General features: G+C 34.7%; 4 protein-coding genes across 5 annotated transcripts; all 4 read left to right on the top strand.

Moving 5' to 3' along the window:
• The first annotated feature begins 539 nt into the window (after positions 1-539).
• On the top strand, positions 540-6,941 carry LOC135775323 (L-rhamnose-binding lectin CSL3-like). The gene is made up of 9 exons (XM_065285412.2): positions 540-678; positions 793-816; positions 962-1,030; positions 1,120-1,255; positions 1,377-1,486; positions 1,936-1,980; positions 2,696-2,816; positions 3,360-3,465; positions 6,809-6,941. The coding sequence occupies exons 1-9, from the start codon at positions 648-650 to the stop codon at positions 6,848-6,850; spliced, it is 684 nt and encodes a 227-aa protein (XP_065141484.1). The 5' UTR covers positions 540-647; the 3' UTR covers positions 6,851-6,941.
• Positions 6,942-8,581: 1,640 nt separating this feature from the next.
• Positions 8,582-11,762, top strand: LOC135775325 (L-rhamnose-binding lectin CSL3-like). Of its 2 annotated transcripts, none has more exons than XM_065285415.2 (9): positions 8,582-8,715; positions 8,831-8,854; positions 9,064-9,120; positions 9,216-9,351; positions 9,460-9,569; positions 9,690-9,734; positions 10,829-10,946; positions 11,114-11,211; positions 11,608-11,762. In XM_065285415.2, the coding sequence occupies exons 1-9, from the start codon at positions 8,685-8,687 to the stop codon at positions 11,622-11,624; spliced, it is 636 nt and encodes a 211-aa protein (XP_065141487.1). In that variant the 5' UTR covers positions 8,582-8,684; the 3' UTR covers positions 11,625-11,762. The 2 variants fall into 2 exon arrangements, with proteins under 2 accessions (XP_065141487.1, XP_065141488.1); XM_065285416.2 differs by having other exon boundaries at positions 8,583-8,715; positions 11,114-11,225.
• Positions 11,763-14,438: 2,676 nt separating this feature from the next.
• LOC135775324 (L-rhamnose-binding lectin CSL3-like) lies at positions 14,439-17,331 on the top strand. Its single transcript, XM_065285414.1, has 8 exons — positions 14,439-14,523; positions 14,616-14,639; positions 14,904-14,960; positions 15,049-15,184; positions 15,305-15,414; positions 15,542-15,586; positions 16,744-16,864; positions 17,226-17,331. The coding sequence occupies exons 1-8, from the start codon at positions 14,478-14,480 to the stop codon at positions 17,329-17,331; spliced, it is 645 nt and encodes a 214-aa protein (XP_065141486.1). The 5' UTR covers positions 14,439-14,477.
• Positions 17,332-19,812: 2,481 nt separating this feature from the next.
• Positions 19,813-24,874, top strand: LOC135775139 (L-rhamnose-binding lectin CSL3-like). Its single transcript, XM_065285158.1, has 7 exons — positions 19,813-19,819; positions 20,970-21,026; positions 21,143-21,278; positions 21,367-21,503; positions 23,351-23,486; positions 23,573-23,697; positions 24,690-24,874. The coding sequence occupies exons 1-7, from the start codon at positions 19,813-19,815 to the stop codon at positions 24,872-24,874; spliced, it is 783 nt and encodes a 260-aa protein (XP_065141230.1).
• The last annotated feature ends 886 nt before the right edge of the window (positions 24,875-25,760 follow it).

Here is a 25,760-nt window from a genome sequence, read left to right as displayed (position 1 = left end):
TCAGCTTAAATGTGTCAAGCTCAACACTATATGCTTTAAATTTTATAAATATCTGCTGTTTCTGTACCTCTCGCTGTGCCTTTGTCTCCAACGGAGGCACTCTTGACCAATCTGGAGGGCCAGCTTTCGTATGCCAAGGGCGTACAGTGGGGTCTAAACCAATGATTGTACTAAAATGTCTTTACAACATTCTTGGATAACACATATCATCAGATTTTTGTACAGGTTTCTTGTCAGCTTTGATGTTTTATAGCTTTAAAAAAATATTATAGTGATTATAAGAATTATACTAAAATGCAAAGTAGAGGGATACAGAATTTTTTAATGCAAATGCATATTTTTAATATAGGTTAAAGCTGTTTTAAAGGGTTAAAGTGTTTATTGCTACACATTCATGCAAGAATGAGAAAAGAACAGTTTTGTTTTTTATCTTTTATATGATATAATCTTGCGTGTTTTTTTCAACATTAACAAGATAGGAATTTTAATTGTCACTTCTTCTTTGTTATCAAAAGTTAACATGTGTTTGCGGCGATGCTGTTCTTTATAAAAACCAGGAGTGCAGATGAATCTTTACATTAACATTTGAAAGAGCTTACAAAGCTGTAACTGTGGGTTGTTTCGTTTGCCTTTTTTCACACATCAACATGCTGGAACAAAAGCAAATCTGGATTATTGGTAAGTAACCAATTCTTTTGAATTTAGTTGATAAAAGTATATAAAAGTGTCATTTTTTGATGATGAAAATTGTTATATGCAGATGTTAAAATTTGTTTCTGTTTATTATTCCAGTGCTGCTGTTTTTCTGCCAGCATGGTAAGATGTGAAATTGTCAAATGTGTAATACGAGTCTGTCTGCCAAATGCAATTTTGAAAAAGCTACACCAAATCTGCAAAGTACATTATATGCAAACTATGAAAAAAATACATTTATTTTGTTTGTATCTTTTCACATAAACAGCAGGTTTAGGTGAAGGAACATCAAAACATTCCCAGGCCTGTGAGGGTAGCTCCCTGGCCCTCAAGTGTGGTGAGTTATCCAGACTCATTCTGATATTACTATAACTGTGTAACTCTACAATGAGTCTTATAATTGTATTATCTTTTAACATGTATCAGACCATGGTTTCATACATGTCGATAAAGCCAACTATGGACGGACTAGCAGTACTGTGTGCTCTGCTGGGAAACCAGCGAAAGAGATCTCAGATGTGCATTGCTCCCAAAAAACTTCCCTCCAAAAACTGTCCACTAGGTAGGAATCACAATTAGCAAAATTTTTCTTTGTTGAATGCAAAGTGTAAAAAATATCCACAACCTAAAAACTGTACAACTTTATGGATGCTTAGACTTCATTGTATTTTCATTGTTTGCAGGTGTAACGGAAAAACAAGCTGTTCTGTTCCTGCACAGAACTCATTTTTCTCTGACCCATGTGTTGGAACTTATAAATACCTTGATGTGTCTTACAGTTGTGTCCAAAGTAGTAAGTCAATACATTTACATTGTGTATTATTATATATATTATTAATCATTTAGTCTTGTAAAATCTTTAATTTTAGTCAGTATTGGTAGTTATTGTTATAGACAGCCAGTCTCACGAAATTTCGTTATATAGTCATGTATTTTTTTTTCTTTTTTCGTGATATTATCACGAATTTCCGCGTTTTTTCGTGATCGTATAACGAATTCCTGCAAGCACCAAATCTAAGTTTAAACCGAAGCGACAATGGTTTAAAAATAGGAAAAATAAGTTGAGTAACCAATACAGTACGTGATAAACACACGAAAACAGGAATTCGTTATACGATCACGAAAAAACGCGGAAATTTGTGAAAATATCACAAAAAAAGAATAAAAAAATTACGTGACTACATCACGAAACCTCGTGAGACTGGGTAGCTCAGCCATAAATGACTGATGTTTATTTTCCAGGAAAAAGTGTTACCTGTGAGGGTAAACAGAGTCACATTCATTGTGGTAAGATGAATCTTTTCTTTCTCAAATTTCTTTGAGATTTTATTGTAGCAACAATCGATAACAGCAGTTTTAACATATTTGATCCTTAAGCTTTTTGCTACATCCACAATATTAGGAATCTGAATACATAGGCTATTGAAGCAGTAATTGTTTTGTTTTGAAACTGACCACAAATTGAGATTTGTATATGACACATTATTAATACAAATAAACAAATATTTACAGAAAAAATACTTTACTAAAAATACTTACTAAGTTTAATCAACTTGAATTTACAATTAATTTAAACTGTCTTGACTAGTATGGAGTTGGTACACTGTAAAAAGTGAAAGTTAGATTAATTTGTAAATTACTTCTATAAAGTGTTAAATATTTTAAGTGTTATCTATTAAAGTAATTTTTGTATATTCAATTTTCACTTTTTACAGTGTATAAATAATTATAAAAATAAAGTTTAATTAGCTTAAGGTCTTTCAAATTTATTTTTGATAATTTATAGCCAGTCAAGAAGTTGATTAAACTTTAAAAGTAAAGTGCAACAAGAAATTTTTCCAGTGTCAGTTTTTGTCTATGTGTTTTTTCTCAATTGAGAACGTCAGATCATCAACATTAGACACAAGATGTGCTGATGAGTTTGTAGGTCAAACAGCAGTCAAGATATTTTTTAATTTAGTAGCTTTTAGTAAGAACACATAATGCTTTTGTGTTTCAATAGATACTGGTGTCATTCAGATTAAACATGCCAATTATGGACGAAGAGACCTAACAATCTGCAAACACGCAAAAGCAACTTCAGCCACCTGTTATTCTAATAATACTGGACACCATCTGTCTAGGTATTACAACACCAACACCTTGTCTGAGATCACTTAAAGGTGCAGTGTGTCATTTTTAGAAGGATCTCTTGACAGAAATTCAAAATAATATACAAAACTATATTATCAGGGGTGAATAAAAACCTTTCATTATGAACACTAGATGTGTTTATTACCTTAGAACGAGACCTTTTTATCTACATACACCGAGGGTCCCCTTACATGGAAGTCGCCATTTTGTGCCGCCATTTTTCTACAGAAGCCCTTAACGGACAATTTTTTTGACTAAGTTGTCTTCGACGATGACATGTTTGTCCGGTGGTGGCTATTGTAGCTTCTCTATGTGTTTAAAAAAGTGAGGGGTGAGAAGCGGACTAAGCTGTTGGTTGCAATTCGCAACCTCACCACTAGATGCTGCTAAAATGTACACACTGCACCTTTAAGAATTCACACACATATAAACTTTCATTCTTGAGATTTTAATTAAAATAATATGGAAAAGTGAAATATGTTGTAAAAAAAATCAATTTATAGTGTGACTGAACTTTTTTTTTACTTCGTAAGATGCAATGGAAAGAAGAAATGTTCTCTTCATGCTTCAAATTCTGTCCATGGTGATCCATGTCATGGCGTTCATAAGTACTTGGAGGTGACTTACAACTGTGTTGCTGTAAGTATAAACTCTTTTCTGTCTATTGTGTTATTTAATAAACATTTTAGTGTGTTTTTAGACATGTTAAAGTACACTGAGAATTGAATATATGCACTGCCTGTAACTAAGGATAATAGTCAACTCTATAATTGTTCAGATTCTAAAATAAAACTTTATGACGTATGCAGTCTACAAAAGCGACCTCCAGAGGCTACAGCCTTTTGATTGAGAAACGGCCATAGTTTATTTGACTCATACGTGTACACAAACGTTCAAAGCATGCGCATTGCGACAAAATGCAATGCATCACCTGGGCTACATACAGGGCCGCATTAACACTGTAAGGGGCCCCTGGGCTTTACCCTTTTGTGGGGCCCTTCATCCACCAGAATTACAGCCTACATTCACACAATCTTTATAATAACCCTGCTGAAAAAAACAGCATCAAACCAGCACGGACCAGCATGGGAATTATGCTGGTCTATGCTGGTTTAGCTGGTGGTCACCAGCATACCAGCACCAAAACACAACATATGCCGGTCTTGCTGGTATGACCAGCATGGGATGCTGGTGCTAATGCTGGTTTGGTGCTGGTATAGCTGGTGCTAATGCTGGTTTGGTCCTTGTTTAGCTGGTGCTAATGCTGGTGCTGATGCTGGTTTAGCTGGTGTTCACTAGCAAACCAGCACCAAAACACAACATATGCTGGTCTTGCTGGTATGCTGTTTTTTTTAGCTGGGCATTAAGTGCAAGTTGTCAGGCTTTTATTTTGCTGGAATAAATGCAATAACAAAATATTAAAACGATATCAGAATGCCCACAATCTACACAAATATCACTGCATAACATACAGTATGCACATAGTCCTAGCTAGGGGTGACCCGAATAGTCTAAGATTCGATGCTTTGACAGGAGAAGCCTGATTCGACTACTGCACAGTCGAATCGTCGCAGATGTGTTATAAAATGAGGATCATTTAATTTTGGCTGTATAAGAGTGCACATTATCTGATTTCACATATAACAGCTTTCTCCCAATATAAAAAATAAACAGCCTATTATGATAATACTAAGTAAATAATATGTGAAAAAGTAGCTTTCAATAAATATTTTTAAAGTCTGTTAATAGCCTAAATCCTGTGACAGGGCTACACGTCCATATCCAGAAACCATTGCAAAGTCTCTTTGTTTCTGCAATTTAAAAGACAAAACAGGCAATTCTATACTTTCGTTATTTTAAAATTTATTTTAATATTTCTTTGTTTTTATTTAATTTATAGATTATTTAGTGTTATCTGATTAATCTATTTGTGGCTTGTGTTTTATTCCCCTGCGCATTTAGGCATTTTGCACCCATGTTCTGCACCTTATTGATTCTGACTTCATTTTGTTTTTATTTTTTATTAATTATAAAGGTAAATTCTGATCTAATTTAAGTTCTGTAAGTTTTGGATTGCTTTCCGTTGTGTCGATGTTACGCTGTTGCATGCTGTCACATTCAGTTTAGCCGAACGCGCTAGGTGTTCTGCGTGATCATATTTAGGCGTTCATCAAACTAAACATCAAAAAACAGATTTTTCAACAAGTATAAGTTTTTAAAATTTATTTAAAAAGGTTGCTTAACTTGTCAAAAGTTGAGCTACAAAACAGGTAAGCCGTTTTTTTGTTTCGGTGATGACACCGAATATAAATATCTCTACCGAATCTGACAAAATTGTCTCTCTTGTGATTTAATAATATGGTCGGTGTTAACTTTCAAATGATAGAAAAGAGATTCCTGAAACAAATGTTATAAGAAACATCAGATGTTTCAAGTGAATACAGAGATGATCAAAGTGAAAGTAAGCAATCAGATATTTCTGTACAAAAAAATAAAGCATATATAGTGTCTATGAAATGATTAATTTCAGTGTTTTCTTGTTATAAATGAACCGTTTAAGGAACTGTATATAAAGCTTGTTTTTATAATTTACAGTAACAAATTATATGTAATTTCTCGTCTTTTATTTCCTTGCCACGCTAAATCTCAAAATGAAATAAGATCGCTGAACTGGCTTCCGAGGCAGAATCTAATTTGTTATTTATTAGATTTAGTTATCAAAAATGTTTTGTGTAATATCTTTGTGTGCTGTTCTGTACATCTTGGCTTTAAAATGTTACGAGGAATCATTTAATGAATGTTTACACGTTGTCTTTCATAAAGATAAAAACGCGTCCTCAGTTTCGTCTTTGTTCATCAGAAATGCAATAATGGATATTTCAGACAGAAATTTTTAAAAGCTCACTAATGCAGGGTAGCCTACAGTAAGTGAGAGATTTTCTTGCGCAGGAACTGCATTCACGCACGGACCTTCAAAGCAAAGCGATTAAGCATCATTTTAAAGGGAGTATCAACTTTTTATAAAATGCGGTTGTTATTTTTTTCCGGCATCTCGGGGCCCTTTCCAGCCCGAGGCCCTGGGCTTAAGCCCAGGTAAGCCCATGCATTAATGTGGCCCTGGCTACATACTACAACCTCCTATAGGCACATGTGAAACCAACGCGTACAATGTAGGCGGGGTTTCACATATAATGCAATAATGATCTAATAGTTGCCTCCTGTGTTTGATTTTTTAAATGCAAATGGCAAGGAAGTGTATAGATAGTTTAAATGTCCTGTTCTTTCTGTGTTTTTGAAGCTTTGAGTGTGTTAACCGTGCGCAATATAACACCTGTTCATGTTTTACGTGTAAAAAAACGCGGTATTTTTCACACAATTTACTTATCTATATAGCGCTGTTTTCACTGTCCTCAAAACGGGCTGATTTCTATGTCTATGTCTTGTTCTCCTTCAGAAATAAGTATTGAATGAGTATTGATTTGTTTAGTGTGTTGTGATCAATAGCAGCTTAGCTTGCCGTTAGCTTAGCTGTCGACTGACGTATTCATGTGGGTGGAGTTTAGTAAAAAAATGGTTCTAGTGACGTCATTAAAGCAGGAAGTAGAGGACTGTAGTCTAAACCGGACATTCGCTGTAGGCTTTGAAAGGCAAATTCTGTTAAAGGAATAAATCGCCTGGCAGTGAATTTTGAGCTTTTTCATTTTACAGGTATTATTAATGATATTAGCAACATTACACACTAACTAGGGTTAAAAAAATAAGGAAGAAGGTGACCTTTAATTACATTGCTGCCTGCTTTGTGTAGAGTATTTTAGAAATGCCAAAGTCATGTGTTTGGTTTCTGTGAAATGCAAATAAAGAAAAAATGTAAAGCCTGAATGCACCACAAGTTGCTTTAGATAAAATCACAAATGGAGAAATGTAAATTTAAATATATTGGCAGACCATCTATTCTAACCAGTAATACCATCTGTTCCAACAGAAAAAACACCACCACGACCACCACCACGCAAAACATCATTAGTAGAGGAATACTGCTGTTGATGTAACAAAAGCTTTTTTGATTTCAATTCAGTTAAATTGTAATTTGGTCATTTTATTAATGCATTCTTAAAAACATTTATATATATATATATATATATATATATATATATATATATATATATATATATATATATATATATATATATATATAATTTTAAACAAAGCATAATAATAATAAAGAGTGAGCATGCAAGCAAAACTTGTGAATGTGTTTGATTTGTTAGACTATATGGTGATTTTTCATCTTCCATAATGTTTTTTGTTGTAAAGGTAAAAAACAAATAAACAGAAGTTATTTAAGTTTCAGAGTACATATGAGGTAGCAATTTACAGTGGTTGTATTTGTTATCATTAATGCATACAGTAAGTAAATGCATAAGCTAACATAACATAAAAGTCTTATTCATCTCTAATGTTAGTTAATAATGGAATTGTTTATGTTAGTTCAATGTTCACAGATACATTGATTTTAAGCTTATAACTCTCACAACCCCTAATACCAAGTTTGCCCACTGGAGGGCTCATGACATTTTAGAAAATTGCTCTCACTATCTAATTTTTTTTTTCTCAAAATGGTGATGAAATATAAAAAATACATAGAATTGTATATAGTATATATATATATATATATATATGATAATATTAATATATATTGTTAATTAAAACTTATAATCTTGACAAACTAAAATTAGTTATATAGTTATATTGTATAGTATAACTATATAGTCTGACAAGATTATTTTATTTTTTGACTATATTTAAGGTTTAATAAGTAATTAACACATTTGGGCTGGTGACAGTTGAACCAGGGGTTAAAATGTATTAGTAATTACTAAAATTAACACAAGCTAAGATTAATTAATGCTAGAAATAGTGTTCAGTGTTAGTTGAAATTTGTGCACTAACTAATGTACAAATACAGTCTTATTATAAAGTGTAACCAAAATGATTGATTTATTGATTTATGATTTATTAATCATATTAAAGATGTTAAATAAAACAGAATTAAAATACATTGTCACAAAAGTGTAAGTAGAAAATTAAACATGCACGTGAGAAAAACATTAACATATTTGGTTGTGCTCCTCACTGTCATATAAAACAACAACAACTGAAATAAAAGCTACAACATTTTTTTTTTTAAATCTCCACATATATGATCATTACAGCTTTAAACAATAAGATTTTGCATAGGTTTTGTGGAGTCCAGCTTAAATGCTTTTTTAAATTTTCACACAAATTATTACAGATTATAAAAATGAAAAATAGAGCCTTTTCCAGTAGTGGATACAGACTTTTTAACCCAACTTGGGTTTAAAGGGTTAAAGTTCTTTAATATTGATACACATTCATGCAAGAATGAGAAAGGTATCTTGCATTTACTCTCAGAAAAAAGGTACAAGACGGTACAAAAGTTGTCACTGGGGCGGTAAATTTTTAAAATGTGCATATCGGTACCTAAAAGGTACAAAGTAGCACCTTAGAAGTAACATTGGTACCTTAGAGGTACATACTGGTTCCTCAAAGGAACATATCTGTGGAAAAATGGTACATATTTAGAACCTTTTTAAAAAGTGACAACTTTGTAACTTTTTTTCTGACAGTGTTTGATGTAATATTGCATGTTGTTTCAACATTTAGCATGGCATCAATTTTAAATGGTCAGTTCTTCTTTTGATATTTACAGTTAATGTGTGGTAATGGAGATGCTGTGATTGTTATAAATACCAGGAGTTGCTATGAGTTAGTTGCCTTGGTCATAATCAAGCTGCAATAAAAGGATTTGTGGTTTTTCACACACGTGCACGTTTAAAATGCTGGTACCAAAACCAAGCTGGATTACTCGTAAGTGCCAATTTTTTCCCTTTATGTTAGATTAGATCTATCAGAGATTAAATTAAATTAGACATTAAAATTGTGGTATACAGATGTTTCATTTTGCAATTGTTTGTTTTTCCAGTGCTGCTGTTTCTCTGCCAGCATGGTAAGATGTGATTGTCAAATGTGCAAATATGATTTAAACCTTTTACATGTCATGGGTGTGAACAGACACTCATAAAATGTATACCTTATATGCACTGTGGGTTTGGATAAAAGCATCCCCTGAGTTAGATCTGAAAAGAAAAAGACACACCAAATCTAAATGACTTAATAAAAAACTATTTGTATTTTTCATATAAACAACATGTTCAGGTGTAATGGGAAGGAATGCCTTGGTATGTGAGGATGACACTGCAAACCTCCTGTGTCGTGAGTAATGAAACTCATTTTATTATTATTACCATGTGTACAGTGTAACTCTACAAAGAGTCACATTATTGTTTTGTATTTTTTACATGTCTCAGCCACGGGTTACATTAAAGTCTCTGAAGCCAACTATGGGCGGACCGACAGGACAATATGCTCTGAGGAGAAACCAGAGAGTCAGATATCCAATGTTCATTGCATCCAAGAAACATCCCTCCATAAGATGTCCCTTAGGTAGGAAAAATTAGCCAAAATTGATTGAACACAAAATATAAATATATTAAATAAAATATATTTTTGAATCACTTAAATATGCATTCTGCTGTATTTTTATTGTTTCAGATGTGACGGGAAAAAAAGCTGCTCTGTTCCTGCAAAGAACTCAATTTTCTCCGACCCGTGTCATGGAATTTATAAATACCTTGATGTGACCTACGAGTGTATCCCTAGTAGTAAGACACACACAGAATTTCCATCCTGTGTTTTTGAGTATATTTTTTATTATTCAGTTCTTGTCATATTTTAATGGTTTATAGTAATTGTTAAACTTCCTCCCAATGTTTTTATTCTAGAAAGAGCTGTTATCTGTGAACATAACCAAAATGAAATTTCATGTGGTAAGATGAATCTTTCTTTCTCTAATTTCTTTGTGGTTTTCATACAACAATTAGTTGAAGCAGCCTTTATGTATTTGATCCTTAAAGGGACATTCCACTTTTTAAAAAATATGCTCTTTTTCCAGCTCCCCTAGAGTTAAACATTTGATTTTTACAGTTTTGGAAACCATTCAGCCGATCTCCGGGTCTGGCGGTAACACTTTTAGAATAGCTTAGCATAATCCATCGAATCTGATTAGACCATTAGCATCGCGCAAAAAAATAACCAAAGAGTTTTGATATTTTTCCTGTTTAAAACTCGACTCTTTTGTAGTTACATCGTGTACTAAGACCGACGGAAAATTTAAAGTTGTGATTTTCTAGGCAGATATGGCTAGGAACTATACTCTTATTCTGGCGTAAAAATCAAGGACTTTGCTGCCGTAACATGGCTGCAGGTGTAATGATATTATGCACTGCCCAAAAGTAGTCCATTTGGTTCCTTTCTATGGCAAGGGACTATTTTCAGGCACTGCATAATATCACTACACCTGCTGTAGCCATGTTACAGCAGCAAAGTCCTTGATTATTACGCCAGAATGAGAGTATAGTTTTTTAGCCATATCTGCTAACAAAATTGCTCCATTTTAATTTTCTTAGTACACGATGTAACTACAGAAGAGTCAAGTTTAAAATAGGAAAAATATCCAAACTCTTTAATAATTTTTTGCGCGATGCTAATGGTCTAATCAGATTCAATGGATTGTGCTAAGCTATGCTAAAAGTGGTACCGCCAGACCCGGAGATCGTCTGAATGGATTCCAAAAAGGTAAAAATCAAATGTTTAACTCTAGGGGAGCTGGAAATGAGCTTTTTTTTAAAAATGTGTAGTGTCCCTTTAAGCTTCCACAATATTATGAATAGATCTGACTATATACCAAAAATTGCTATTTTGAAACTAACCACAGATTAACCACCATCAAAATTCTTTGATTCTTTCAAGGTTAAGAAGGTCAGAGTTTATATGTTAAACACAAGACAAAGTCTCTAGCAGTCAAAATATTTTCTCATTTAGTAAATTTTTGTAAGAACACATAATGCTTTTGTTTCAATAGATACTGGTGTTATACTGATTCAATATGCTAATTATGGACGGAGAGACCGAATAACCTGCCCTAATCAACATGCAGGACACGACTGTTATTCTTCTCAGATTAAACGCCTTCAATTGAGGTATAAAACACCAACACTTGTCTAAGGTCCCTTAGTTTAATATTAGTCTCAGGTGTCTATAGAAATTGCTTATACTTTTCAGGTCCCACTACCCTATTGATAATTTATGATACCATGTTTATATATAATTCAAATTATAATAAATGTTTTTTTTTACACTTTGTAAGCTGCAATGGAAGGAGGACATGCACTCTTTTTGCTTCGAATTCGGTCTTTGGTGACCCATGTTATGGTACTTTTAAGTACTTGGAGGTGACTTACAGCTGTAAGTAAAGCCGCGTAAGTACCTTTTCTGTCTATTGGGCCAAACGAAATCTTCTCCAGCGTATTAAACACTTTTAATAAGGGTTAAGGTCAGGAAAATGATTTTCATGCTTGATGCATACCAATAATTTGCCCTTTCAAAAACACAGTAATGTCTTTCCAGAGTAAAAAAAAACTGTGTTGGTTAAGAAATGAGGAACTACACATTGCAACAATTATTGGCAGTTGAACCAGTTTAATCACTGCAATAACGATTTAATCTTATTTGAAAGCAAATGGCCAGTCCTTTTTTGGTCAGGCAGTGGTCAGGCAAACATGATTTACTGTAACTACATTGCTGCAATCATTGGTAGAGCTTGGTACTGACATATTCTAACTGGTTATATCATCTATTCAGGTGAACCAGGTGACTAGACGTCTTTAATGGAGGAATTCTGCTGGTGATGAATCAACATTTTATTAAAAGCTTTTTAAAATGAATTGAGTTGATTTGTAAGTTGGCCTTTTTATTCATTTATTGATCACATCATACATTGTAATAATAAAGAGCATGCTAGCAAAACTTGTGTGTGTGTGGTTTGTTAGAACTGTGGTTCTCAATCTGGGGTCCGGGGCCCCCAGGGGGGCCGCGAGATGGTGCCGGGGGGGGCCCCAGTTTTATGACATTTTATAAAATACATTCATTTATCATGAATATCACTACTTTGTATAACTTAATAAGTTTTGTTTAATTACAAGGGGGGCCACACGAGGAAAAAGTTTGAGAACCACTGAGTTAAAATGTACTATATTCAATAATCGAATCTTATTTTGTAGTTTGATTTGTTACTGATTTACTTTTACAAACACCAATGCAACAGATGGAGTACAGGAGGTGCTTAAAGTTAGAGATGTAGTATGTACTGTATGAGAGAAAACTCAGGCATTTATTGAACAAAACCTTTTATTGCTCTCTATTTTAATTCTTACATCTTTATTATTAAATTACCAATCCATAAACAAGAAGAAGTGAACATGTTTTTCCCATCGGTATAACTGCTATTAGTAATTGATATGAGTTGGGTGCATGAAACTGATGGTTTACACCATGCTGTTAGCATTTTTTACAATATTGTGTTAAAATTTGTGAAATCCTTTACCCTGGATAATTGTATAGGGAAACTACTCAAGTACAAGCAAGTGCAAGACACACAAGACACTACCAAAGTGATTTTAAACATTGGATTTAATACCTAATAAACTTATTTGATTATATTGTATTTTCCTTTATTGAACTTCTACTATACAGTATTATAGTAGAAGTGCAGATGAATCTTATTAACCCAGTATCACGAAATTACGTATAGTCACGTAAATTTGTGAGTCTTTTCCGTGACACTGACACGTTTTTCCGCCTTTTTGCAATTTTCTTACCATTGCCGCTTCGGTTTAGGGTTAGATTTACATAAAATGACATCCTTACCCAAACCTAACTCTAACCCTAATTATAGGTGACAATGATTTAAAAATCATAAAATATAAAAAATAAATCAGGAAAAAAGGTATAAACCAATACTTTAAGTAACTTCCTAACGCAAACACCAAATCTAACCCTAAACTACTCATTCTCACGAGGTTTCGTGATATAGTCACGTAATATTTTTATTCTTTTTTTCTTGATATTATCACAAATTTTCAAGTTTTTTTCGTGATCATATAACGAATTCCTGTTTTTGTGTGATTATATATTAGTTTATACTATTTTTTCTGATTTATTTTTATAATTCGCCTGGCGTTAGGGTTAGAGTTGGGTTTGGGTAGGGATGTCATTTTATGTAAATCTAACCCTAAACCGAAGCAACAATGGTAAGAAAATAGTACGAAACAGTTGATTAACAAATACGTGATAATCACACGAAAACAGGAATTTGTTATACGATCACAAAAAAACGCGGATATTCGTGATAATATCACAAAAAAATAATAAAAAAATTATGTGACTATATCACAACATTTTGTGAAACTGGGCTGCCCTAAACCGAAGCGTCAATGGTTTGAAAATAAGACAAAACAGGTAAGTAACAAATACGTAATAGTGACACGTAAACAGAAATACGTGACATTTTCACTCAAATAGGCAGGAAAATGTGTCAGTGTCACGGAAAATACTCAAAAAATTACGTGACTATAGGTACATAATTTCGTGATACAGGGTTGTAAAATATGAGGTAAACTTAACAAAAAGGTTGTATTTGTTAACATTATTAAATTCGTAAGATATCATAAACTAACAATAAACAAGATTGTTTTTAAAAATCTTTGTTATTGATTGTTAATGCCAATAGAATTGTTAATGCTAGTTCATTGTCCATTAAAAGCAGGGTCCATGATCTCTGAAAGCCAATGTTGATATTTATGATCACCTAAACAAACTCGCCCCTACCCCAATTGAATCTGGACCTTCTTTTGATAGACCTGCCCCACACATACGCAATCCAGGACAACGATGTCGGTTAGTAGACACGCCCCTTACTGCTGATTGGCTACAAGTGTGTTTTGGTTGTCGGCCTGACTCCCTTTTCCAAAGCGTTTGTCAGAAATCGTGCAGAAATGCTGAACTGAACCTAAGCTAAAATTAATAAATGCTGTAGTGTATTTTATTATGCATTAACTAATGTTAACCAATACAGTCCTATTGTACAGTGTCTAAATAAATGACACAGCTGTTCTGATCATAACAAAGACGTGCAATAAAACAGCATTAAAAGAAATGTAAAGAAAAGAAAATTAAACCTGCATGTGAGAATAGGTTACCATTATTTGGTCAGCTCTTGTACTCATTTTAACATAAAACTGAAATAAAGGCTGTAAAACATTTTGAAAATCTCTATGTATTTGATCATTAGAGCTTTAAACAATAAGATTTTGCATAGGTTTTGTGGAGAGCGTGTCAGCTTGGGTACTTTTTAACTTTTTTTTAACATTTGTAGTAAAAATGTTACTACAACAGAGGTGTTTTCACTAACCGTATCTTTTTAATTAGGTTAAAGCGGTTTTTAACAGTTATTGCTAAACATTTATGCAATTTTTAATCTTGCATTTGATATTGCACGTTGTTTCAAAATCTAGCAAGACATCAGTTTTAAATAGTCAGTTCTTCTTTTGATATTTACAGTTAATGTGTGGTAATGAAGATGCTGTAATTGTTATAAATACCAGGAGTTTTTTTTTTTTTTGCCTTGATCTTAATAAAGCTGAGCAATATAAAAGATTTGCAGTTTTTCACATATGTACACTTTTAACATGCTGGTACCAACGCCAAGCTGGATTACTTGTAAGTGCTAATTTCTTTCTTGTATTAGATTAGATCTAACAAACATTAAAAATGTGATTATATTGTAAAGATGTTTATGTTTGTTATTCCAGTGCTGCTGTTACTTTCCAGACATGGTAAGATGTTTCTTTGTAAAATGTGCAAATATGATTCAAACCGGCATGTAGTTGTAGCAAGCACTAGCAATATCAGCTCACAATTCAATAGGTTTATTCCCCAGTGAACACACATATACTGTGATTAAATGTATACCTTAAAAGCAACTATATGTTTCTTTGGATAAAAGCGTTTGCCAAATGCATAAATGTAATTTTGTAAACAGGCAAGTACAAGTCCTTCTTTTAAATATTATTTGTATCTTCTCACATAAACATGTTCAGGTGTCGAGGGAATACTTAGCTTGGCCTGTGAGGGTGACACATTAAAACTGCGATGTGGTAAGTAATCCGATTCTGTTATATTACTACAGTGTAACTTTACATTGAGTCTCATTATTGTTTGAATTTTATTTTTTACATGTCTCAGACTGGGGTTACATAAGGGTCAATAGCGCCAACTATGGGCGGCTTTCAATATTTTTATGCTCTAGAGGGAAATCAAAAGAACAAGTCTCAAATTATCAGTGCTTACAAGAAGGAACCCTCCCAATAGTGTCCATGAGGTATAAATTATTGCCAATATTTATATTTAATTCACAAGTATTGAACACATAATTAAAATAATATATAAGATTTTTTTTAATCCTTAAAAGGTGTATTTCATTGTATTGTCATTGTTTCAGGTGTGACGGGACGAAAAGATGCTCGGTTCCTGTACAGAACTCAATTTTCTCTGACCCGTGTTATGGAATTGCCAAATACCTTGATGTGATTTATTCGTGTTTACCATTTAGTAAGTCAACAGTTTAACACACACACGCAGATGCACCCACACTTAATCAGTTCTTATTAATTCTCATATGCTTGTTGTTAAGTTTGGTAGTCATTGTTTAAACCACCTCCCAATGTTTGTATTCTAGAAACAAGTGTTATCTGTGAAGGTAGCCGAAATGACATTCAATGTGGTAAGATGAAACTTTTCTTTTTTTTAATTTCTTTATGGTTTCAAAACAACAAAATACAGAAGTCTAAATATATTTGATACTAAACTGTTTTGTTACATCCACAATAAAATGGATCTACCTGATCACATATTGAAGCAAAAATGGCTATTTTTAAACTGATAGCAGTCAGATAAATTTCATACATTTTCACCACAAATATAAACCATCATTAAAATTGTCAATTTTCTCACAGTTGAGAAGATCAAAAGTTTAAAGGGATAGTTCGGCCAAAAATGATATTAAACCCATGATTTACTCACCCCCAAGCTGTCCGAGTTGCATATGTCCATCGTTTTTCAAACAAACACATTTTCGGATATTTTATTAAATGTTTAAGATCTTTCAGTTGATTAAATGTAATGTTACGGGGTCCACCCATAGTCCACGACCTTCAAGTCCAAAAAAAGTGTGTCCATCCTTCACAAATTAAATCCAAACGGATAAACAGAGGTCTTCTGAGGATAATCCGCGCGGTGTTGTTGTAGAAATATCCATATTTAAAACTTTATTAACGAAAATAAATATCTTCCGGTAGCGCCGCCATCTTAGACTCCTCTGTATTCAGGAGAGAGTATTAGCGTAGTGTACGCACTTTTCTTAGTGACGTATGACAAATTCAGAGGGCGGGGGTACAGAGCAGCTGCAGAGTAGCCTCCGTAGGCTGCGTAAGCTCTCATCCTGAATGCGGACGCGACTAAGATGGCGGCGCTACCGGAAGGTAGTTATTCTCGTTAATAAAGTTTTAAATATGGATATTTCTACAACAACACGCGCGGATTACCCTCAGAAGACCTTTGTTTATCATCCTGGAGCCGTTTGGATTTAATTTGTAAAGGATGGATGTACTTTTTTTGGACTTGAAGGTCGTGGACCCCGTAACATTACATTTAATCAACTGAAAGATCTAAAACATTTTCTAAAATATCCGAAAATGTGTTTGTCTGAAAAACTATGGACATATGCAACTCGGACAGCTTGGGGGTGAGTAAATCATGGGTTTAATATCATTTTTGGCCGAACTATCCCTTTAATGTTATAGACAAGATGAAGTTTTTAGCAGTCAAGATATTTTTTCATTGAATAGCTTTTAGGAAGAACACATGTTTTTGTGTTTCTAGAGACTGGTGTTATTCGGGTTAAACACGCCAACTACGGACGGAGAGACAAAACAACCTGCAGTCATAAACAGGCAACTACAGCCGAATGTTTCTCTCCTCAGACTAAACGCTTTCAATATAGGTATTACACCTCTTTACACTTCGTCAAGTTACATCAGACCCACAAACTTTCAGTCTTCAGATTAAAGGCGGGGTGCATGATTTTTGAAAAAACTTTGAAAATGGGGCCGGCTACCACAACTTGCAGCCAATCAGCAGTAAGGGGCGAGTCTACTAACCGACATCGTTGCCTGGGTTGCTTATGTGTGGGGCGAGTCTATTAAAAGAAGGTCCAGATTCTTATGGGGTAAGGGCGTGTTTGTTAAGGTGATTTCAAATGTCAACATTGGCTTTCAGAGATCATGCACCCCGCCTTTAATAGAAAATATAATACGTTTTAAACATTCAAGATAAAAATAATGAACGATTTGTCACTTTCTAAGCTGCGATGGAAAGAAGTCATGTTCTCTTCATGCTACGAGTTCTGTCTTGGGCGATCCTTGTTTTGGTGTTCATAAGTATTTGGAGGTGGCTTACATTTGTAAATAAGTAAGTAAGTATATAACCCTTTTCTGTCTATTGAGCAAATCAAGCACAATAAACACTTTTAATGGGGCTAATGCTTCGTTACAGACAACTCAAACCTAGAAGTGAACTTCTGGAAAGTCAACTGAAGGCTGTGTCCCAAAGCTTAGGCTGCTGACTTGTTTCCTCGCTGCAATGACTTTGGAGGCATGAAGGCAGCTCAGAGAAATGTATTCGGACAGACTTCATTTGCAGCATAAAGGAATTCTGTTTGAAATATAAACAGAGAGCTCCTTTGTGATAACTTATTTGAAAACTACAATACTAATCTCTTGCTAGAAATGCAATTAAAAGTTGTAAAATGTGAAAATATAACTTTATTTACACCAAGTTAGATGCCTGCAACGCAACATAAGGTCAGGACATAGTAGCCAATTCATACGATAATAAACTTCTTTGGTTATTTTCTTTGCTTTATGCAGACCAATTTGTCGCTTTTGAAACACAGTTTTCCAAAATCAAAGAAAAGGGTTTTCAACATATAAACAATATATATATTACTAGTCCTTATTCTGATTATTAGAAATATTCACATTATTGATGTACATGTATCCGTAGTCATAATTAGATTGGGTTATACGTTTTTGACTCAAAGCCTGCAAAGATGTTCAGTTGGGTTCAGGTTTATGCATTCAAATGCAAGTAAAATTCCTCCACTAGACTGAATCAATAATTTCTTCATTCATTTTGCTTTGTGCATACCCAGCAAGCAACAGCCAGCATTTACTGTCTAGCTTAACTTAAGACCTGAAAGTCCAGCTATTAGTGACCTAATTCAAGCTGGTTACTTGGTTTTTGTGAGATGTATGATATTGCATCATGTAGGCAAAGTCAACAGTGATTACAAGATGTTTGGTTTCATTTATTTGTTTTTAATTTATAAATGGACGTTTATTTAAAGGTGACATAGAATGATTGAATGGGGTATTTATCCTTGTTCTGTGATGTGACATGTAGACAAAATTTTTTTTGTTTAGGTCTGTAATGCCTTAGAAGCTTCCTAAAAACCTCTCTCAGATAGCTCTATTAGGGTGGGGGATTTTAAACAAGTGGTTTTGCACCTATTTGACTCCCCCTATTGGCTTAACTTGCAATCTCATTACTGATTGGCTGACTTTGCTGCCACTCAAAAAATGTAGCCAATTATTTTAAAGTGGAGGAGCAGTGAGATGCATGTGATGTCATAAGCATCAGTTTTTCAGATTGGGCCGTTTTCTGGCTGACATTTCTAAAAGAGGAATTTCTATGAGACTGAGATGTTTAGCATGTCTAGCACTTTTTGTATGTTTGTGAATGCGGGTAGACTACCATTATTCAACAAAGACAAGGTAAAAATGGTTTTTCATTCTCTGTCCCCTTTAATTTTCTCTGCCAGCCCAAATTTTGCCACAAAGTTCATGTTTGAAAAAAATGGCCCTGCCCAAAACTGTTACTATAAAATTAGAAACAATTAGAAATTCTCAAGAATTAAACTTTGTGCTCACAGAAATGACTAAAGTAGTCAAACATGTTTGCTAGAAGTGGGCACCCCAAAACTTTTGTCCACATACAGTACTGTAGTTTAAGAAATGAGTGCATCAGCTACACATTGCATCAGTAATTGCTTGAGCCATCAATCGCTGCAATATGTCCAATCATTGACTTATTCATTGACAATTGACTTATTTAAATGCAAATGCATGGCAACTTTTTTGGTCGGGCAGTGAACAAACATGGTGTAAGTACATTGCTTCAATCCTTTGTAGCGCATGATACTTACAACATCAGTATACTGTAAAATTGGGTTGGAAAAGCTGCAAAAAAAAAAATACCATTACCATACCATATACTCCATTTAAGGTAAAAGTCAACAGTAAAAGTCAATATTTACATACATACAGACATACAATGTCCATGTTAAATATATTAAGTTTCACCTACTGCCGGTAGAGGCGCTAATTTCGTAAATGCATCTATTGGTCATATTTGGTGATATGGACAAACGGCCAAAGCATTCGTATGGGTTGGAGAATGGGTTGGAATAATATATATAATCTGCTGAAGTTGAAAGATGATCCTAACTAGCCTTTCATTTTGTTCATATCTTTGTATTTGTTTCCTGAACTGGGTTTGTTCTGTCTGGGATAATTAATCTACTGAATAAACTATTTCCAAAGCAAACTCGTCCTCTAAACTGTTGTCGATACAAAATTTCCTTATTTAACCCTACATATTGTATGACCAAAATCCTTTCTGCTTGCTGTCAGAATTATGGTTTCATACTTTTCCATAAAGTGTTTCAATCCATTAAAACATCATTTAGGGCACTGACATCACCAGGACTGATCAGATTAAGGCAATTATGGTTATTATTAAAGTAAGCAGCTCATTTAAACTCGTTGGTCTCATTTGCTCTGCGATCTTGGCATACTCATAACTTTGCGTGCCATAGTCTACACAGGACTGATGGAAGGTGAGCATTAAGGAAATGCTGATCCAAAGAATAAGTGTATGAGTCAAAATTAAATATTTAGATTTTCCACAAATGTATAATGTATTTTAAGTCTGTCTAAGTTTGATAATACTTCATGGAAGAGGAGTTTAGTGATGTCATCTAATGTTTTCCATGTATCATCTTAAAGGAGGCTAAGCCTTCAGGTGTTAATAACTACAGCACGCCTTACATTTTAACATTTACACAATGGAATTAACACTAATGATAGTTATTGTAGTTAGAAATATGTTGTAAATTCTCCGAAATAAAGGTACAAGAAAGTACAGAAGTTGTCGCTGGGGTGGTACCTTTTCAAAAACGACACTTTTGTACTTAAAAGGTGCACGTTGATACCACAAGGGTACACATTGGTACCTTTTTCAAAGGTACTGTCTCAGTGACAACTTTTGTACCTTTATGTATGAACTGCAAGTTATTTAACACTGTATGTTATTTCCAATCTTACCATGATACGTAGCCTACTGTATAAACTCTCCATTTTGCAATGCAAGGAAATAATAAAAATAACTTACAAAAACAGGTGTTTTTTTTCTGTGGGTTTGGCTTTTGCAATTATATGACAGTCACATTAACCTTTAGCGTTTACTTACATAATTAATTGTAACAATACTTTATAATCTCCATAATATGTCCTATTATAAAAACAAGTTTAAAGATAAAAACACCCATTCCACACCCCAAAAGACAGTAGATATCTTACCAGTCATGTTTGCCTGGTGGTTTCAGGCTTGCCTTAAAATCAGGTTTCAGGTTTGCCTATAAATAAGGAGAATTCAGAAGAGTCTTTATTATCAAAAAGCAGCATCCACCGGTTCATCTATCTGCACACTCATCATGCTGCAACGAAAGCTGACCTTTTTTACCTGTAAGTATAATGATCTCTTATAAAATAGATATGTGATGTAGCAGCGAAACTTGTAAGTAACAAGAGTATAAATAAACATAAGTTGTTTTTTTGTTATTATTGATATATTGATTTTTTTTTTTCAGTTTTGGTGCTACTATGCCAACATGGTAAGGACAAATTTTTTATGCAACTGTCAAAATCATCACGCACATTTAACTATGTAACTGTAGTTTTTAGTATAAAGCCTTAATTTGTCTTTAGGTATCAAGGCAGTGAACCTCATCACCTGTGAGGGAGAAACTGCCAAACCCACCTGTGGTTAGTTCTTTAAGTTTTATTCAATCTTTGCCAGCTTACATTTTACTTTATGCTCAAGTTACACATATTATTTAAAATGTTAATACTGAAGTAAGTGTCTTACTATTTATCACCAGCACAGGGAACCATTAAAGTGCTTTCAGCCAATTACGGGCGTACAGACAGCACAACCTGCTCTAGTGGAAGACCAGCTGGTCAGATCTCAAATGTTCAGTGCACTCAGAATACAACACTAAGTCTGCTGACCACTCAGTAAGAACAATAAACATTATTATAGAGATGCTATGTGTAAGCATTTTGTATACTTCTGATGTGTTTTCTGTTTGTTTTTATCTCACAGATGTGATGGAAAGCAAAATTGTTTTATTGTTGTGGGGAATACAGTTTTCACTGACCCCTGTTTTGGAACTTACAAATACCTGAATGTTTCTTATGAGTGTATCCTACCACCACCACCACCACCACCACCACCACCAAGTGAGTTATACTCATTATTATTGGCTGAGGGTGAGGATTGTCACTCCTTAAAGGAAAACACCACAGTTTTTCAATATTTTACTGTGTTCTTTCTGCAATTAAGACTTATTAATAGATACCTCTTTTTTTCAATGCGTGCACTTAACCTTTGTAGAGCGTGTCGTGAATGTGTTAGCATTTAGCCTAGCCCCATTTATTCCTTAGGATCCAAACAGGGATGAATTTAGAAGCCACCAAACACTTTCATGTTTTCCCTATTTAAAGACTGTTACACGAGTAGTTACAAAAGTAAGTATTGTGGCCCAAATTAAACGTGGCTGTTTTTTAAGTGGATAAAAAATGAGTACTATATTGTATGGTGGAAGAGCACTTAGTTTGCACTTTCGACCTCACAGCTCTTTCTAGCTCAAACTTCCGTCAATATTACTGTGCCGAGATTGAAGTGCTGTAAACTAAGTGCTCTTCCGCCATTTAATATAGTTCTCATTTTTTATCCCCTTTAAAAATCACCACGTTTTATTTTGTGCCACCATACTTACTCGCGTAACTACTCATGTAACAGTCTTTAAATAGGGAAAACATGGAAGTGTTTGGTGGCTTCTGAATTCATTCCTGTATGGATCCTAAAGAATGAATGGGGCTAGGCTAATGCTAATCAGCTCTACTATATAGCCTACTTAGTTGGTTAAAGTGTTTAAGTGGGGCATTAAAGTAAACCCATGGACAGGAGTTGTAAATATCGCAATGTGTCTGACAAAGGGCAGTGTAACAGTAAGCACTGTAGCATTACTGCTCCTAATTAGTTTATTTTGTATCACTGACTCAAGCTGTGTCATCAAAGAATCAAGTTACATGTGAATCAGACACCGCCCACCTCAGCTGTGGTGAGTCCTCTCTGGGATTCATTAAAACATTGACTTTGCATATGGTACAATAATGGTTTTAAAGGGATAGTTCGGCCAAAAATGATATTTAACCCATGATTTACTCACCCCCAAGCTGTCCGAGTTGCATATGTCTACCGTTTTTCAGACAAACACATTTTCTAATATTTTAGAAAATGTTTTAGATCTTTCAGTTGATTAAATGTAATGTTATGGGGTCCACGACCTTCAAGTCCAAAAAAAGTGCGTCCATCCTTCACAAATTAAATCCAAATGGCTCCAGGATGATAAACAAAGGTCTTCTGAGAGTAATCTGCGCGGTGTTGTTGTAGAAATATCCATATTTAAAACTTTATTAACGTAAATAACTACCTTCCGGTAGCGCCACCATCTTAGTCGCGTCCGCATTCAGGATGAGTGCTTATGCAGCCTACGGAGGCTACTCTGCTGCTGCTCTGTGCCCCCGCCCTCCGAATTTGTCATACGTCACTAAGAAAAGAGCGTACACTACACTAATACTCTCTCCTGAATACAGAGGAGTCTAAGATGGCGGCGCTACCGGAAGATATTTATTTTTGTTAATAAAGTTTTAAATATGGATATTTCTACAACAACACCGCGCGGATTACCTTCAGAAGACCTTTGTTTATCATCCTGGAGCCGTTTGGATTTAATTTGTGAAGGATGGACGCACTTTTTTTGGATTTGAAGGTCGTGGACCCCGTAACATTACATTTAATCAACTGAAAGATCTAAAACATTTTCTAAAATATCCGAAAATGTGTTTGTCTGAAAAACGATGGACATATGCAACTCGGACAGCTTGGGGGTGAGTAAATCATGGGTTTAATAACATTTTTGGCCGTACTATCCCTTTAAGACCTTTTAACATAATAAGAAAATAATGTAATTAAAAAAAAAAAATTATAATGCACGTGTTGATAATGTTACTTTTATACATAGACCAGGGAACCATAAAAGTGCTTTCAGCCAATTACGGGCGTGCAGACAAGACAACCTGCTCTAGTGGAAGACCGGCTGGTCAGATCTCAAATGTTCAGTGCACTCAGAATACAACACTAAGTGTGCTGACCACTCAGTAAGAACAATAAACATCATTATAGATCTAAGAGATATTAAACTGCTATGTTCAATTTATTTTGATGAATGTTTTTTATGTCACAGATGTGATGGAAAGCAGAATTGTTCTGTTGCTGTGGGGAATATGGCTTTTACTGACCCCTGTCCCGGAACTTACAAATACCTTAATGTGACTTTTGACTGTATCCTACCACCACCACCAAGACCAAGTGAGTTGTACACCTGACTGATCGTACATTATAGATTGACTTAATACAAGTCACACAACCACTCTGGTGACCTGAACAGGGTTCATCAGACCCCAGAATCAGTAACAAAAGCCCATGGGTCAGTGCACTTCATCCAAAGCTAGATCCAAAGTTTTATAAACTATCGGCTGAGCATATTAAGTACAATATAAAATACAATATGCTATACAGCAAAATACAGACAAGCAATAAGACCACAATAATAAAAAATGCACATAAATGTTCGCTTCCAGAGTTTACTTCAGAAATTCTTCACCAGGTCCTGGTACTTTGTGCTTTTACACCATAGACTGTATAAAAAGATGGATGTAGTGTCCATGACGTCACCCATAGGTTTCTGAAGATCGTTTTTAAAGCTTTAAGTAGCCGGTGCCTTCCGTCGCCATGTTGAGATGGTCCTCACTGCAGAACACGACATCCGCCAAATGAACCAATATATTTGCGTTGTTGCAGCCTGCAATTAGTTCCAAGCTGCGGTCACCAACGTTTGCTCTTATCAATTTATGTGTATGTTTGATTAATAATATAGTCGAGAAAGATTCATAATTTAGTAAGTAATGATCACAGTTAGGTGTAAGGGGAGGTAAGGGACACGTTCCCAACAGGGTGATATCACTGAAGGGATTTATTTGCGACCTGGTTGGCTGTACATTATCCCACTTATTACACGGCTACTCCTATACGAGTAAATATAAAAACACAATTTTATTTGATATCTTTTATTAGCACATTTGTAAAAAGGTAAACCTTCTGCGAGGGAAACCTGTTTCCTAATGGTTGTAAGCAAAGACGTGTTAAAAACAAGTTCAAAGTTAAACATTCAATTTATTAATTTCTAAATCATAAGTAAAGTTTGTTTTTCCTTTAAAAAAATAACTTAATTTAGTTACGTCTCAATGCGGAAATGGTAACGCAACAACAAGTGTATGACGTGTCTTGTGGCAAAACTGCAGACCAATCAAAATGTAGTGGGAAGAGATCTCTGGACCTGGATCCAGCCCCGCCCCCTGGATCTGAATCCAACCCCGCCCCCTGGATGTTGTGTTCTGCAGTGCAGCGCTACTGGCCATCTTGGCGCACGTCACCGCGCATCACTCATGGATATCCGAAAATGAGTAAAGAGGCGGGACGTGGGTGAAGCTGAGGTGGCTGGTTGCTGAAACCACGCCCGCCTAGCTTGACTTTAGTGGCAGCAGTGGCTGTTCAACCGTCACTCAAGTGGCCACGCCCTTAATTAGGCAGAACTTTAACGTTTAATACATTTAAACGGATGATTAACAAAAAATTCACCTCCCACACAGTTGTCATGAAGGGCGAAATTAGCTATACAGACTAAAAACACTTTTTGTACCAGGCTGTAAACATATTATTTTCTACTGTAAAGTTGGGCATTTTAACATGGAGGTCTATGGGAAATGACTCCCTGTCGAAGCCAGCCTTTAGCGGCCAGTCGATGAATTGCAGTTTAAGTCACTTCCGTATTGGCTTCATCAGAGAGAACGGAAGGTTGCCCAGTATTCCCACTAGAATTGTGAATATCAGAATTTAGTTTTAAAATTCTGCAGGCATTTGGCCATATAATTGAAAACTTATAAATGTAACATAACCTGTTCCTAATTGGCTGTTTCATCTCTGACTCAAGATGCACCACCAAAGGATTTACTTTCCTGTGAATCAGACACTGCCCATCTCAGTTGTGGTAAGTTTTTAAGATCATTTTAGAATATATTATTTTTGAGTTAATTCAACATCTATCATAGATTTAAGTTAACAGTTAATATATTTTTTAGTTTTAACAACTATAGAGAACTTGAAAAATAGATTCAACCATAATAAAATATTTTAATTTCAAGTGCCCTTTAGTGGCGGATTATACAAAAAAGTGACGTCATCGTTGAACATGCACTCAGGCGTGTTTCAAACGGATTTACTTCAGTTTAAAGTTAAATTAACATGATTGGTTGAGGAGGTTCCAGTTTGGTAGTTGGTTTACTTAAATGGGTACTCTGAACTTGTCGGGTTTA

The sequence above is a fragment of the Paramisgurnus dabryanus genome, chromosome 21, assembly GCF_030506205.2.
Source record: "Paramisgurnus dabryanus chromosome 21, PD_genome_1.1, whole genome shotgun sequence".
NCBI classification, from domain to species: Eukaryota; Metazoa; Chordata; class Actinopteri; order Cypriniformes; family Cobitidae; genus Paramisgurnus; species Paramisgurnus dabryanus.
The sequence above is the reverse complement of the archived record's forward strand: the minus strand, read 5'-3'. Positions and strand labels throughout refer to the sequence as shown.

Excerpts from the sequence above, each read along its gene's own strand:
- LOC135775323 (XM_065285412.2), top strand. The coding sequence starts at position 648 with ATGCTGGAACAAAAGCAAATCTGGATTATTG. Across the intron at positions 1,981-2,695 it reads ACAGAGTCACATTCATTGTG|ATACTGGTGTCATTCAGATT; the intron begins GTAAGATGAATC and ends GTGTTTCAATAG. Across the intron at positions 3,466-6,808 it reads TGACTTACAACTGTGTTGCT|AAAAAACACCACCACGACCA; the intron begins GTAAGTATAAAC and ends CTGTTCCAACAG.
- LOC135775325 (XM_065285415.2), top strand. The coding sequence starts at position 8,685 with ATGCTGGTACCAAAACCAAGCTGGATTACTC. Across the intron at positions 8,716-8,830 it reads AAAACCAAGCTGGATTACTC|TGCTGCTGTTTCTCTGCCAG; the intron begins GTAAGTGCCAAT and ends TTGTTTTTCCAG. Across the intron at positions 9,570-9,689 it reads CTACGAGTGTATCCCTAGTA|AAAGAGCTGTTATCTGTGAA; the intron begins GTAAGACACACA and ends TTTTTATTCTAG.
- LOC135775324 (XM_065285414.1), top strand. The coding sequence starts at position 14,478 with ATGTACACTTTTAACATGCTGGTACCAACGCCAAGCTGGATTACTT. Across the intron at positions 14,524-14,615 it reads AACGCCAAGCTGGATTACTT|TGCTGCTGTTACTTTCCAGA; the intron begins GTAAGTGCTAAT and ends TTGTTATTCCAG. Across the intron at positions 15,185-15,304 it reads CTCCCAATAGTGTCCATGAG|GTGTGACGGGACGAAAAGAT; the intron begins GTATAAATTATT and ends TCATTGTTTCAG.
- LOC135775139 (XM_065285158.1), top strand. Across the intron at positions 21,279-21,366 it reads CTAAGTCTGCTGACCACTCA|ATGTGATGGAAAGCAAAATT; the intron begins GTAAGAACAATA and ends TTTATCTCACAG. Across the intron at positions 23,698-24,689 it reads ACCACCACCACCAAGACCAA|ACCAATCAAAATGTAGTGGG; the intron begins GTGAGTTGTACA and ends GCAAAACTGCAG.